Source organism: Antrostomus carolinensis, unplaced genomic scaffold (assembly GCF_000700745.2).
Source record: "Antrostomus carolinensis isolate BGI_N321 unplaced genomic scaffold, ASM70074v2 scaffold54955, whole genome shotgun sequence".
NCBI lineage: Eukaryota > Metazoa > Chordata > Aves > Caprimulgiformes > Caprimulgidae > Antrostomus > Antrostomus carolinensis.
In genome coordinates, this window is record NW_010315418.1 from 1 (window position 1) to 15720 (window position 15720).

The window sequence follows — 15720 nt, forward strand, 5'->3', positions numbered from 1 at the left end:
TGAATAAACATACCTACTTTACAACTTTTCTGAGTTGTGGAGTCTCTTTTCTGCACATCACTTTACATTTTGATATTCAAAAGAAAGACTTTTGTATAAAGTGGCTTTTTTGACATTATATGCACACTTTTCAGTAATTCCAATATCATTTATATTGTAGGTCATGCAGGAGTGTCTGCCAGCATGATGAAGAAAAGAACTTCCCACAAGTAAGTTGTTAATACATTTATTAATGTATAGCTCTCAAGAACTGGAAGTACTACTCTAGAAATATATCTGTATTGTTTCACTCACTTTTCTTGAAAGCCATGTGGAATAGTGCTTAGTCTTCATATGTGTGTAGAGTTAGATTTTTAATTCTTTCAAGAGGGTGGTAGGAAAGAATCCCCCACAAATAAAGTTTTAAACATCATTTTTAGTGTTAATATGAAAGTATCCTTGAATGCAATTTTATAATTCTTTCTGGAATTCAGAGAAGGAGTTGCAAGCCAGAAGAAATTAGCCGTTATGTACTGTAGGATCTCTGTTCCCTGGCGCAGAGTTCACGTGTTGTCACTGGACCAATAAAAGCTACAAAGCATGCTTTCTGTAACCCAGTCTGGGATTAATCTTAAAAGTACCTAATCTTACTTTCACTACAACAGTAGTTTTGAAGAGGATTTTTTACTTTCCTAAAATAAAGAATACCAAAATACTTCTGTAAGGAGGCTGCTATTTGTGTGTGAAGGTTACCTGCTTATCCTACTCTTTTCTGGCATGTATTTTTCCCTCTGCAACATTTTTAAGTAGTAGCAGCTGAACATTGGTGAGTAGCTGTGTGAAAACAAAGGTATTGTTCTGGGTATAATTTGTCTTAGTATAAAACTGCAATATACTATATCTGGCTACATCTCTGGTGGGAGAAATCTAAGCTGGGTAAGTGTGAAACTTACTAAAATATTGCTAGTTGTATTTTAAGTGTAAAATCCTATAATGGTGCATCAATCAAAAGCAATTTGTTTGGTGGGTGTATTTTCCATGATTAACATAATTAATCACTGCTAACAGTGTTAACTGTTTTGCAGAGACAACACCTGAGGTAAAACTAATCTATTTCCTTCCACCAGCTCATCATTATCCATTCTTGTCTATCTTCATAGAAGGCAAAGAGAAACATTTATTTGTGTAGGGTCAGGTAGAGTTGGTTAAAACTTAATTTCTCTTGTTCTCTTTCAACCGCTCAGAGAAAGGAGTGTATGATGGGAAGACTATCAGAGGTGGGTTGCCTTTTGTACTTGAGGGTGGCTAGATTTGTCTTTATTGTTGTGTTGATATACACTTATTTAAATACCTAAATAGGCTGTAAATTTGTTAGCGTAAAGGCTTTTATATGGCCTTTATTTGTAGTTCTAATCCTAAGTGACATGATTTTGAGGCATTTAATTTAAGCATCCAGTTTAGTTTTATGTTAATTGAACTTAGTTCAATTGTTTATTAACTGTTTAGTAAAGGGTTTTTGTACCAAACCCAGGTGGGTGTGTGCTGCTCACTGACTTGTCTGAGAATGAGGCAGAGTAGTAGAGAATTGTTTATATTTTTAGTTTACCATAAATGAGTAGGATAAGAATGACCATATAATAGTACATGCTGATACTATTCTGGGCTGTTACAGCAGACTATTAGTTAGTAATGTGTACTTTGTCAATGATTTAGTTATTTATTTAGTTATTCCTCATTTAAAGAAAGAGGAACAAGCCTACTGGCACTCAAAGGCCATCAAGGAGATTTTAAACTAGCTTTACAAGGTTTATGGCAGAGGAAGGAGCCAAAAGGATGGAACAGGGCATGACTCAGTAATTGAGGATGTGATAGAATGAGCAGTGTGGATGAGTCTTCTGTACTCTGCTTTACTAAACGATACTTAACTGTTGAGCCTTTGGAAACAGTTCCTGTGGTTATAGGGCAGTTCTTCCAAGTGCTCTGTCAATGGATAGTGGTGATCTCTGCCTCACTGGCATAAGATCAGTCAGTAATCTCCCATATCTCATTCTTTCCGCCATTGGTGCATAAGGAAAGAGTACAAGAAATAGTATAAGTACAAAACTCATAGTTGGGAATTCAAGGACTTTGACCTGCAGGTTATATCTGCAATTTAACTACAACAGAACTTAAACATTTTGAAATTCTGATGCTACTTTAATTTAACTCGTAATCTTGTTTCCTGAAGTGTCTGAAGATTAAATTCACAACTGGATGATGGCTTTTGAGGGAGTACAGAAAGTACGTTTGAACTTTTGCCTCAACTAATATGCCTCATAGTCTGAATATTGTGAAAAGTAGTTAACAATTCTCTCATCACCATTCTGCTATTAATGGTACAAGATGACAATTATAGTAGCTTTTGGGTCCTATTTTTAATAACTCTTCTGCTTAGCAACATGAAAGACTTGAAACTGTACTGACTATTCCTGCTATATACTGTTTTATAGCTTTCCTAGCTCTTTTTCACAGTTGTGCCTTTTTTGCACATCTGAAGGGGGTATGGTTTTCTCTCACCCTTCTTTTTCCTGAGTTCTACCCAGTGGTGTTTTTTCTGAGATGATCAGAGGGAAAAAAACCAACCAAACCTAAATGGATAACTTTACTTGATAGGTTATTGAGAATTGCTAGTTTGTCTTTTAAGCACAACTCTGAAGTAATGGTTGATTTAAAAAAAAAAAAAATTACTTTTTTTCCCCTGCTACCAGTCCTGTGCAATTCTACACTACATTGGTTTCCCTGGTAGCAGCTGCCAAATAAAAGTATGTGTGAGGACCATATAAATACAACTTTAAATCTGTGAAGATTTCTTTCTGCCTGTGTAATCTTTAGAAAGTTTCTGAAGTATCTGGTCTAATAATGAAACCTTTTCACATGACTAGGTTTTACCTACCAGCTTACTGCCCTCAAGATAAGGAAGAGGATCTGAAACTTTTGGGGATTGAAGGGCCATTTACAATGAGGATGTGTCTGATGTATCAAGAGCTATTTCCAGGACTTATTATTTTCTGGTTTTCCTGGCTCCATGTTTTATGAGTCTCGGAAAATTGTTAATCCAATCTTCAAAAGCAAATCTTTGTGGAATTTTAAAGATAATTCTAATGAAACAGAAGGAAAAAAAATGTGTTGAGCCTTCTGGATAGAGCATCGTGGAAGGTTATATACATTTGTATTACCTGATGTATCACAGAAATAACACACTGTTGAGGAGGAGTTTGAGTTGGTTACTTGGGTATCTTACGTGGAAGTATATTCATAGCTATTATTTATTGACAGTTAGAAACTTATGCTTGCTTTCTTCCCACATGTTGAAATGCAGGAAGAAGTAGGTTTTCCTTGATAATTTACAAATTTGAAAATCTAATTTCTTGCAATATAAATGACTGCAAATGAGAGTGAGTGGCTGTTCAGTAATACAACCTTCAAACAAATTTAAAATGCAAGTACACCTGGCAGCTACCTGACTTGAAATTAAATTTGTAATGCTTTTTGCTCTCTGTGGCATTTTAAAGGTAGTTACCAGTTTGGACTCAGTTATGTAGCCTTTTTCCATCATATCTTTTCAAATGAGTGTGAAGCATTTCATTTAACTGTTGCAGTTTAAACATTAACATGGATTATAGGCAGAAAGTAAAATTAACTGAGAGGTTGAATATCAATAGTGTTATTTTCACCTTTTTCAGCTATGAGATGATTAGTAGCATAGACAAACTGTTTAAAACTGACAGTGTTTTATCTATTTTAACTTTTTGAACTTAAGTTGATTTCATTCTGCTTTAGAATGGAACTGTGATTCATTAGAACTAAATAAATAAATTGCATGCAAATCAAACTCATTCTGCCAAGAAACAGATCTCTGATCTCATTTTGTAATAGTAAACTATTACTGAGACTATTACATTTTTATTTTTTATTTAGATAAGTACTTGAGCAAGAACTAGAATTTGAAAATGCCTAGTTTCTGCATAAAATTAGAACCAACTTTGTGGGAGAGTGCCTCTTAACTGGAAGAGGTTAGAGTTTCTGTAATAGTCTTTGCTATCAGCTAGGAATACAAAAGCTGCAGTTTTATCTTGATGAAAAAGTCAAATGATAACAAAAAAGTGAAATCTGACAAAACCCTCTGCTGAGGTCTTCATGGTGAATGAAAGTCTGGAGGGTGGGACAAGCTGCTGAAGGAATTGTACATCTTGGTTTTAAGAGTGACAATTACATCTTCAGCATTATGCATTCCAGTGTCACATACTGAGTGCATTATTCTGAAAGACTGTTTAAAGGATTTCAGGGGTATGATTGTTATACGTGGGTTTTTGGATCATACAGGACTTCTGTGAAAGCATTAATCATTCCTGCAGGCGTCTCTCTTTAGTCACTGTCTCTAATCTAAGGAAGAGTATTAAGTTTTCTGCAACTGATACTCTATTTTAGATGTTGCTTTTAAGCATGCGCACATTTTACTGATGTTTAAATGAAGTGCTACAAGTAGTAACCCAAAAATTTATTTTACAACTAGTTGGCATATGTGAGAATTTGATCAGGCAACCCTCTAAATAATCTTTTTCAGAATGAATATGTGCATTTTAACATGCTGAAATAGATACAATATTTGTTTCTTATCAGCAGTATACTCTGATAATGTTCCTTAATTTCTTCCATTTGTATTCAAAATTGTCAATTAATGTTTTTAATAACTATGTATAACAAAACTTTTTTATAACACTTTCAGTTATTTGAAACTGTTAAATAGCTTACATGACTGTTGCTCAGAACAACAACTGTTATTGACCAGAGGTAATTTCCATGCAACTTCCATGAAAATACAGGAAGGACAAAAAAGTATATTTAATCTGTTTTCCACATCAAGGAGTATCCCTCCTACTGCCATTAGAATTACATATCATTTTGCTTTTGCTATACTAAAAAGGAATGCTAGAGAAGTGTTATTTCTCATATGTGTCTTTGAAAATACTTGACGTCAAAGTATCTATAAATGGAGAGGGAAGCTAAATTTCCTTCAGGTGAAAGCAGATGCCTTGGAACAATTTTAGTCAGCGACTGATAATGTTTCCACTGACCTCTTTCTCCTGGGACGGGAGTTCTGTTTGCTGTTCTGCAGTGCACAACAAGGTAGTAAAGTTATAATACTGACAGGTAACTTTGTGCTTTGAGACCTGAGGTGAGTTTACTTTTGATACTCAGTGTAGCAAAGGCTAAAATAGTTCTTTTGGCTTAAGCAAACTAGTTGTAGAAAAGACTACTAGGAAATTGACCTTATAAAGCACATCAAAAAAGTTTCACTACTTTTCAGTGTGTTTTTCTTTTTTCCAATGTGGTGTAATATGCTTTATATTTTAATAAGGTGCACTAAGCTATAAAATATATTGCCATCTTAAAGCATACACCTCTTGTCTGCAGTAGAATTTTGAATATGTATGTACATATTAATATTATGTTTGTATCTGTGTACAGAAAGCATAGAAACAATGTGGGACCAAGCAAACCTATTTCTCAGCCACGAAGAAATATTGTAGGCTGCAGAATACAGCACGGATGGAAAGAAGGGAGTGGACCTGTAACACAATGGAAGGGCACAGTTCTTGATCAAGTTCCTGTAAATCCCTCTCTCTATCTTATAAAGTATGATGGATTTGACTGTGTGTATGGACTAGAACTGCACAAAGATGAAAGAGTTTCAGCACTTGAAGTTCTTCCAGACAGAGTTGGTAAGTGTTTTGAGTTTTTCTCCTAAATTAATGTACATATAAGCCAACATTTACTATTAGATGTTCTCCACTAATCTCTCCAGACTTCCCCCGAGATAACATCTGACCACTTAAATGTTACTAGACAATTTCATTTTTGTCCCATGACAGGTAATCTAAATGCTCAATTTAAATTTTCTTGATTCCACAAAGATTTGATACCAGTGAGTGTAGTGCTGTCTTCAGTCTTTTAAGTAGTATGAAGTACATTCTGTAGTATTTCCATATGTAAAGTTAACATTGGTATTTCTGTTAAAATTTAAACTCTAAGCTGTCTTTGCTATGTTGTCTGTTGTGTGTATCTGACAGATAGAGTTTCACATTTTTCCTCATGTACATCTCATATGTACCTTTAGTAATGAGAGGAAAAGGCATTTTCTAAGTGAAATAACTTGATTAGTAACAAGGCTTTTTTTCAGAATTAGCATTGGATTGTTAAACTGCAGTTTTTTCAGATTGCAAAGTTCAGTATTTACCCAAGTAAATACTGGTTTATTAAACAAAATGAGCTGTTTCTTCTTCTGACTGCAATTAGTAGCAGTCTCTAGAGTGGTATTAGGGGGAACCAAACCCCAAAGTTTCATTAATATCTTCACAGAACTATTGTGTGATTGGCTTCTCCTCCTCTTCTGCCCTGCTTGCCTCTACCCTTCCAGATTCTACTTAGAGTCTTCACTGTTGTGGCCTCCATTGTTCTTCACTTTGCATTATGATTGTTTAGTCTTAGGTAGTATGGTGGTATACTGTTACTTTAAGAAAATTCTGAAGTTCTGCAGTTCTTCAGTAGTAAACTCTCTGGAATGGACAATGTTTGTAAGACATGTATCTGTGCTTCTGAATGAATTTAAGAAATGCTGTCATTTCAGCTTCATCTCGAATTAGTGATGCCCACCTGGCAGACACAATGATTGGTAAAGCTGTGGAACATATGTTTGAGACAGAGGATGGCTCAAAAGATGAATGGAGGGGGATGGTTTTGGCTCGAGCTCCTATTATGAACACATGGTTTTATATTACCTACGAGAAAGATCCTGTCTTGTACATGTACCAACTCTTAGATGATTATAAAGAAGGTGACCTTCGCATTATGCCTGATTCGAGTAAGTAGCCAGTTACTGTTTTCTTCTGGAAAGTGGCAGCTTTTTATATTAAGGTTTGTCTGTGTTTTATTTATGGACAGGAAAGTTGTCAAACTAAGATCTTGTTTTTACTACCTTTAATTTTTTTTTTCTTTGAAGTATCATAACTTAACAAAGGTTATAGCACCACAAAGATCTGTGTTAACTGCTGAAATATTTTGCTTTTATCAGCAGTGATGTATGCAGGGAAAGCATTTTCTGTAATTTTTTCTAATTCTGATGAACATATGTACTGTGGAAGAGTTTATGCTTGGATTTTTTTAATGGAAGCTGACAAACCAGAAGTTTTCCACTATGGCTTTCTTACAGAAGTATTGCAGCTCATTGAGATGGCTCTTGATTTGTGTTTCTGAAGCAGTTCTTGTGGCAATAATACTTTGGGACCAACTAATATTAATTTTGTCTTCAGTGTGAAAAACTTTTGAGTAGTTTCTTGGGGAAAAGAAAATCTAATCTTTTGAAAATAGGTTTTCTCTCACATGTTGCAACACACTAGCAAGAAAAATATTTCAGTAGATTAGGAAGTTGGGGTTTTTTTTCAGTCATCAGGACTTTTCCTATTAATTTAGAAGGATTTTCACAGAATCAATATTGTTCAAGAGATTTGGATAGCCAGTACAAAAAAGAAGGGAAAAAAGCTCATAAAGAATACTTGTTTTTTATTTCTCCCATGTACCTAAAACACACTTCTCTGACAGAGGCAGTCTAGGCTTTAAAGAAAATTAATAACTGGATCTCTGTGGTGGTTGGCAACATAGTGCATTACATAAGTGTTAGTTACAATTAATTTGTTGAGTTTGAGACTGTGTTCCTTCAGATCTAGCACTGATACCAGTCTGCTGGCTAAATAATCAATTGGCACTTATTTTCATAACATCTGTAGTAATCATCTGTGTTTAGATTCCCCCCCAACAAAAAGCAACCTGTCGTCTTGTAAAGAGTGAGCCACAAATGTTAATGGAAGAAAGTGACTTTCCTCTTGTTAAAGAAATAAAGCAAGTTCTTTCAGATTTGAACCTTCAAATAATTTGTTCTTTGTCTTAACAATTAAAAAGCATTTGGAATGTTTTCTTCCACTTTTGGAAGTGGGGGTAGGGAAAAATGTTGCATGCTTTCTGTTTAAGAACTAATCTGCTTTAGTGCACTTTTTCCTCCATGCTCACCACAAGACTTATCTACTGCTCACCTGTTTCCAAAACACTTCTAATTATTTGCTGCCTTCCCTAAATCTGAATGATTTCCAGACCTTTTGAATCGTGTCCTTAAGTCAATGACTGGATCTTAAGAGCAGTATTTTTTCAAATCAGATTTTAGAATACCTGGAAGTATGTCTGTAAATTTGGTTCCCTAAAATTTCTAGGGAGCTCATTCTTCTCAAAGACAGGCTTTGCATATGTGAGGATAGCAAAAATTAGATAACTTATTTTAAACTTTTTTTTGCATGGGGGAAATGTAGTTCTGGACCTGATACTAAAACTTTGTCAGCACTTCAGAATTACTTCTAAATGAAAATGTAGGAGTTGAACTTGCATCTTTGTCAAGGAAGAGTCTCTACACAAGAGGAGTTTATATATTAAAAGGATCATAACTATGTATGACAGTGCTTGTGTAGAGGAGCTGAAACAAAAACTGAAAGAGAAACGTGTAGTTTGTGGAAGAATCTTAAGTGTAAGTAGAAGCCAGTCTGTTAATTCCTTGATTTTTTTTTTCCTCCTTTCGGAGTTCTTTCACAACTAACAGAATTGAAAATAAAATAGGTGAAATCTGTAAGGGATTCTTAACGCAAACTTGGAAAAAGGACATTAATTTAATGTCTCAGGTTTTCCAGAATAAAAGCTACTTTGGGTGTGACCATTACTAAGAAAATTCCTCACTGAAATACAAAACACAGGTTTATCAAAACTAGTAAAAAAGACGACAAGCTGAGAAAGAAGGTGTGGTTAGCTTCCAGTTCTCCAGAACAATGCTTTTAACTTTTATCACATTTGTTCTGTCATTGGCTTGTAACCCATGCCTTGGCAATTGACATGTTACAAGTCACACCTTTTTGTATCCAGATTTAACACATGTATCATCTAAAATATAAGGATATTGCTGGCTAGGTTTTGCTAGACAAGAAAATAATATGCTTAGACTTTACCAACAGCATTGTTCCAACACGGAGTCAAAAACCCCTTTTAATAGGAAGTTTACACTTACTAACTTTTAGAAGAGAAATTTTTGTTGCAGTGGCATGCATGCATTGGAACTTATAATAACATGTGTGGGAAGAGGGAGGTTTGGTTTGTTTGTTTTGTTAGTTTGGCTGCCTTTCTGCTAAGGAGACCCAGTACCTTTATCTGCTGGTTACTTAAATTCAGTTATCCACAGACACTTTCTGTAACTTGTGCATAAACCTTAATGTCAAAAGATTTACTTTTCTTACCAATCAAAGTGCTATTTTTGTCTTAATAAAACTGAATTTTTTTCTGCAACTGTACTTTCTAGAAGCATGGCAATGGTTAGGTGCTTGTCTGAACAAAGCTAACTTTCTACATACTCTGTATTTAAAACTTATGATTGTTTCATGTGAGTTTTAAAGAAGACTCTACAGTTGTCTTCAATATTTAAAAATTCCTTTAATGTCTACCAAAGTGCACTGATTTTGTGTTACAGATGATTCACCTCCTGCAGAACGGGAACCAGGTGAAGTTGTGGACAGCCTGGTAGGCAAACAAGTGGAATATGCCAAAGAAGATGGCTCAAAAAGGACTGGCATGGTCATTCATCAAGTTGAAGCCAAACCATCTGTCTATTTCATCAAGTTTGATGATGATTTCCATATTTATGTCTACGATTTGGTGAAGACATCCTAGACGTCATTGTGAACTTTTGCCAAATTTGTGGAACTATTAAATGTAAAATTTGTAGAAACAAAGACTTGACTGCTTTCCAGTTTAATGAAAGCTTAAATGTCCCTGCGAACCCACAATCTCTGCCAGCAAAACTATTTTGTTCTGAATAATATAAACAAACATGACACGTTTTGTGTAAGAGAACTCCTTTTCTTGAAGGAAGTCAATATATTTGGGCAGGAGGGAGTTAAAAGCAAAGAACAGCTGCAAATTCAAGCTGTGTAAAGTTGATCTAGTATTGTAAGCATTAATCTAAATTTTTTCATAGATTTTAACTTTTTCTTCAATCTTGCACTCACTTGTTCAACTGCCACATGCAAGTGTAGTTTGATATTTTGATATGCCTTCTTTTGTAACATTAAATTTAATTTCTTGGCTACTGGCAGTCCTTGTTTTCAGGGTTGGGACAGAGGTGACTTTTTGAAAGGTTTAAACAGTTTGTGCAGCATTGAGGAATGCCCAACCCAAGTAACATCAGTCTGCTGTGTTTCTACATGTTATTTCAAGTGTAGCTTTTTAAGAACTTGCAGTACATGGAAATACTTGTGCATTTTTACTAGTCACAGGGCAGTAGGATATCAAGTGTTTGACTTACGCACCTTTCAGTGAAAAGGCTTTAAACTATAAAAATATGTTTAATCTGTATAACCAATTAATCAGAAAACGCAGGTCAATGGCCCATATTTACAAGTTGTAGGAACCAGTAAAATACATGCAACAGGGCTGCCTTCAATCCTAGATGTTGTACTTCTTTCTTTGTTTCTTATACACACTTCTTAGCAAAACCCAAGTGCTTGGTGCCACAACTTCAACAGTATATATGCTACTTCAGAAGACTTCAGACTACGCATTGGCAATCAGTAGTCTCTCATTTAATATCAGAACCTAGCAACCTGAATGTTTGTGTGTGGACTTAGAAGCCTAACAGTAGTTAATATTTTACATAGTAGATACAATCTCATGCCAGAAGGGTGGGAGGGGGTGTCCTTTACACTGAAGACTTACTTTAGAGAAGGAGAAGCATTTGTTGCCTTCTGCTCAGTCTGTTGCATTTCTTTGTTTGGTTTGTGTTGGTTTTAACCATTTTGGTTCAAGAAGGCATCTTCCCAATTTATTGTTTTTCTGGCTTTTCCACATAAGGAGTGTCTGGACAAATCTACAGCTTAAACCTGTTGTTGCCTTTTGTGGTGTACATTGTACTTGCTTTGAGGTATGCTATTAATGTGAATTTCACTCTATGAACACTCGAGTTCTGCATGCCAGTGGTGTACTATCTAATGGAAGCTATAGGCAGTCTCAGTGGTTCAGTCATCTGCATTAGATTGTGGATGTAAATAGCAGCCCACAACAGCAAAATCCTTTCATGGTTTTAATCTTGCAAGATAGTTGTAAATGAAGATTAGGGCAGCTTTTAAAAGTATCAGAATTGCAACAATGATCAGCACAGCAACGGAATTGTCATGTTACATTAAGGCAGAGCTCTGCAAGTTTCAAAGAACTGCTTCACTGAAGTACAGTATGCGAAGACAGTCAACACTGTTGATGGAAGGAGCAAATGCTCTGATGTCCAACCTTATGCCATTAGTGGAAGGATGCAGGAGAGGTGCTGTTAATCAGAGATCAGAGGTTCGGATGACCTCTGTCGTGGATATTCTTGATATTGAAGACTCAGTGGTTTAAGCCCCTTTCTGTTCATTTTTTTGCCTGATTTCATATTTTAGCCTTAAGGCTTGTGCCTCATTATACTGTTGAATGGTAATAAATACTCTCCATATAAATATACCTTAATTCTTTGTCCATTGCTACTATATTGCATTATGTCCAGTATTTCATCATGGGCAACCAAAGGCAGGCTATTGTCTTTCAGTGAATAGCTTCTCAATGCAGTCCTTAAGCACTAAGTACCCGAGTCCTAAACGTTCCTTGTGTTTTGAACAAAGTGAGCAGATTTGCAACACAGTGTTTTCATCCTGCAGATCTGTTATGTGTTTTCTATTGACTCTTAAGAGTCCTGCATGTAAATCTCAAAGCTGAGCCTGGCTCCATGAGCCCAAGTTGATATTTGTGGCACAAGAATGAGTGAGTGTATTGATTATACGCAAGATACACGAATAACCTAGTACACTGAACTTCGGGCTATATATCTGAGGAATACAAGGTTTGTTTTGAAATATCTGAGGTTTAGGTCTACTGGAACATTTTTAGCATTAGGCTTGCATTTGTGGGTTTTCTGCAAGCCTCTTGAATACACCACATATTCTGACAATTAGACTATAATCTGTAAATTTTATGGTTGTTTTTAGATGTCCCCGTTGTCTGTTGTGTGGGTATTTCTTTGCACCTTTTTTTCTCCTCTTTCTTTTTTTTTCTTGATTTCTTTTGTGTTGTGTTTTTTTTTTTTTCCTTTCCTTTTTTTGGGGTAGCTTAAACCACCTTTTTGAGGCTTGAGACTAATTCCACTCCCTGCCCATCTGCTTTGGGCTTTGTTTTAGGCTCATGTTTCAGATCTGCATGCAGTGCTTGCGTTACCCTGGTAACTAAATGTTGGTTCCTTGTTATAGGGGTTCAACATTACTTTCCAAAATCACATAGGGCTTGTGATGGCACAAGCCGTGGATCTTTGTATAAAAATTATTCGCCTTTCACATTTACCTGCTGTAGTATTGTTGTATATTGTGTGTGTGCGTGTGTGTGACGTCAGGCTGCCATGTAAAACTTTTTAAAAGGAAAAAAAATACTTAAATGCAGACCATCCTTTTTTGCATGCTTAGAGGGTTAGAACGTTCAATGTAACAAACTAAAGTTGCATGTTAAAATGTTTAGGTTTTTGTTTTGTTCTGTTTTTATTTTGTGTTCAGTTTTTTGTGAATTTGCTTATTGTGCTGTTTTAATGGTTGTTAGTAGGATTAAATGCACCGGTGAGACGAGCATAGTGCCAACGGAAGGTAATTTCCCAGTTGTATGTGTCATACAGCATTTGAAGGGACCATGTATTCTGTTAAAGAAAAAATAAAATTGCGGTTGATGAGCAAAACACTACATTTTTCTTCTTTCTTTTGAGTGCCAAACCCTAAACTATGTTGGAGTAGACTATGGGGAAAATGCTTTTAATTGCAACAGGTAGAAGTCTTCTTTAAGTGAATTATGTAAAAATTGAGGCTTTATCTTTAGATAGAATTGACTAGTCGCATCAGGGAAAAGAACTATGGTAAAAACAGTTTCTGGTTCCTTGAAAATGCTGTGCTTTTTGTATTTTACATCATTAGTGCAATTTGGATGGTTCTTGGTATGTGTATAGTTCAAAGGTCTTCGTGTTCACATTTTAAAATTAGGTAATGACTTCATCTTTAGAGCTTGATTTTATTATTTTTATTTTATTTTGAACAATGTAGACAGTTCCCTGTTCTCTGCATTTAGAAGTATAAACACTTTAAATCTGTTACTTAATTCTGTAAGTAATTTTTATAATTATGATGTAACTCTATCCTTAAAACATTTAAAATAAACCCTTTATGTGCAACTTATGACTGTAAACTTTGTTCTCATGAGCAAAATGTAGTGATGTGATTGCAGATTGTGAAGAAGTAGGGGGGTTTTTTCAGGTTTCTAATTAAAAAGAATTTATTTTAATGCTGAACCATATATGCTGGTATAATACTTGCCTTATTAAATGTTTCCTCGCAAAACCAAATCTTTATTATTTTTTCCAAGTAAGTATAAATACTGATAAGATGGAACTTGGATAAAGTAAGGCATACTGCTTAAATTGTATTTTACCAAACAAAGAAAAACTCCCCTCCATGGGATTATGCAAGTCTGTGAAGGAGTCTATTTCCAGAGCACATGAGATATTTGAGCAGTGGGGAACAGCAGAAGCATTTGGCAGTGTTTGGATTTGTCTGCTTTGCATTAAGAAAATTGAAAATTCAATTAAGCGCATTTTACTAATGATAAAAAAGCAAAGTTGATCCAAATTAGAGGTGATGAGCAGAGAATGTAACATCACCATGGTATTTTTTTAAGTTGTGTAAATTGTTATGATTAATATGTGAAGACGTAATTATTTTGTTTAATTACTTGCAGACTTTCAATATTGAATTCAGTATTTCCTTATCCCTATGACTTTTCTGCTGATAAAGGGGAAAGTGTTATACGGATACCTTAAAATACATATTTTTGGCACTAAGCTCATTAGATGTATACTGAAGATCTCGGAGCATTCCAGCATGCAGCTGGGATGAATACCCAAGCCTCTTCAGTTCCCTTAGTTCAGTGTCCTGTTTATTGTATCCTGTTGCCTGAGCGACTGGTCCCTGTGAAGGTTAATATTGTGTACATCTGCCCGGTAGGGAGAGGCACATGTTAATCTGTGTGAGCCGGCTACATAAATTTATAGTTGAAAATAGATACACTGATGTTTTATGACTAATGCCTGAACCTGTATGTATTACAGCTGATAAACCAACCTCAGTTTTGTGGCATCTCTTTTCTCTTCATAGACTGTGCCTTGTAAAAACAAAGATATTTTTGGTCTCTATTACTGCAGTAATTAAGCTGCCCCTGAAAACTGGTTACTTAGGAGCTCATTTGCAAGTGTCTGAAATGTCAATGCTTTGAGGACAGTAATGTCCCACAGATTTAGGAGGGTGGGGAATAGGAGTCCTACCTGGAGCTGCAGCTTTAATACTACTGTACTCTATTTTCACATCTGTCAAGTTCCTCCTTGTGCATATCAACAGGTTATATTTTCAGGGGAAAAAAAAAAGCTTCTCTTTCTTTGTTTAGCAAGTTATTTTGTTTTGAAATTAATAATTTTTAAAATATTCATGCTTTAAGCAGTTGAGCCACTGATGACTTCAGTGGAGTCCATTGCTTTACGGAAAGGATAAGCTATAGTAAAGAGTATTTTGGAGGAGGTTGGGCTGCTGCAATTTAAATTCATTCAGGTCTAAAAAGAGAAGTAAGAATGTGTCAATGAAATGACAGGTATGTTCTTTCATCCTCAAGCACTACATAAGAAAAGATTTTCACTTTTTTGCACACTTAGAATAATTTTTTTCAGTCTAAGTCTAGTTTCTTTTTCAGTAAGTTCCTGCCTTGGCGTGTTACATCACTTAACTATTTTCTCTGCCAATATCTATACCTTACAATATTAATTCATTTGAGGATGAAAGAAGCATTTTTTTCTGGCTCTGCTCTTCCTGTTTTAATAGTTTACTGCCCTGTGAATTCCTTGATTCCTCTTGCAAATTCAGAGTGCAGAGCTGCATACGCACAGTACACAGCTGTACTTGCACAACAGGAAGCAGCTGGAGTCTCTGCAGTGTAAGAAGGATGATGTCTACTCAACACTTCTTTATTCTATTTAGATGTTAATCACAGATTTCTGCACATTATTTTTCTGAAATCAGTTATAGTTTGCATAACTTTGCTTGTACACAATTCGTGTAAATGGTTTTGTAGCCTGGCAGTTAAAAAAATCTATGCTTTGGCACTGGTTCCACCCACCCACCCCCATGCAATTAATCTCTAAGTTTACTTCTATTCAATGGTGTCTGACTCTCCTTTAAATGAACATTTTGATGCATTTTGGTGCCACGTTGTTCCTCAGGTCTCTACACTGAGGACTGATCTGTTCAAAGCTGACTTTTATAATGAACATGGATATCTGCACACTTATTTTGATTTGAGCAAACTCCTTTTGTTAATTCTTCAGAATGTTCCGCCCAAACATGACATTTCAGAAGCGTATTTTTGTTAATAAATTAAAATAACACAACTTTACACTACTTCAAATGCACATTCATGATCAAAGTGATTTCATGTAAATGGCCACTATTTTTGGAAGGAGAAATGGAGATTGGAACAATTCTGCTTGGAACAGAATTCCAAGCAGAATTGCAACCC

General features: G+C 35.4%; 1 protein-coding gene across 1 annotated transcript; it reads left to right on the top strand.

Moving 5' to 3' along the window:
• The first annotated feature begins 161 nt into the window (after window positions 1-161).
• SPIN1 (spindlin 1) lies at window positions 162-11591 on the top strand. Its single transcript, XM_010167920.1, has 4 exons — window positions 162-209; window positions 5488-5741; window positions 6647-6880; window positions 9575-11591. The coding sequence occupies exons 1-4, from the start codon at window positions 184-186 to the stop codon at window positions 9772-9774; spliced, it is 714 nt and encodes a 237-aa protein (XP_010166222.1). The 5' UTR covers window positions 162-183; the 3' UTR covers window positions 9775-11591.
• Window positions 11592-15720: the final 4129 nt, after the last annotated feature.

What these genes read in the sequence shown, in the direction of transcription:
- SPIN1 (XM_010167920.1), top strand. Translation starts at nt 184, where the DNA reads ATGATGAAGAAAAGAACTTCCCACAA. An exon ending in AAGAAAAGAACTTCCCACAA is followed by an intron (nt 210 to 5,487) that starts GTAAGTTGTTAA and finishes ATCTGTGTACAG; the next exon opens with AAAGCATAGAAACAATGTGG. An exon ending in TCGCATTATGCCTGATTCGA is followed by an intron (nt 6,881 to 9,574) that starts GTAAGTAGCCAG and finishes TTTGTGTTACAG; the next exon opens with ATGATTCACCTCCTGCAGAA.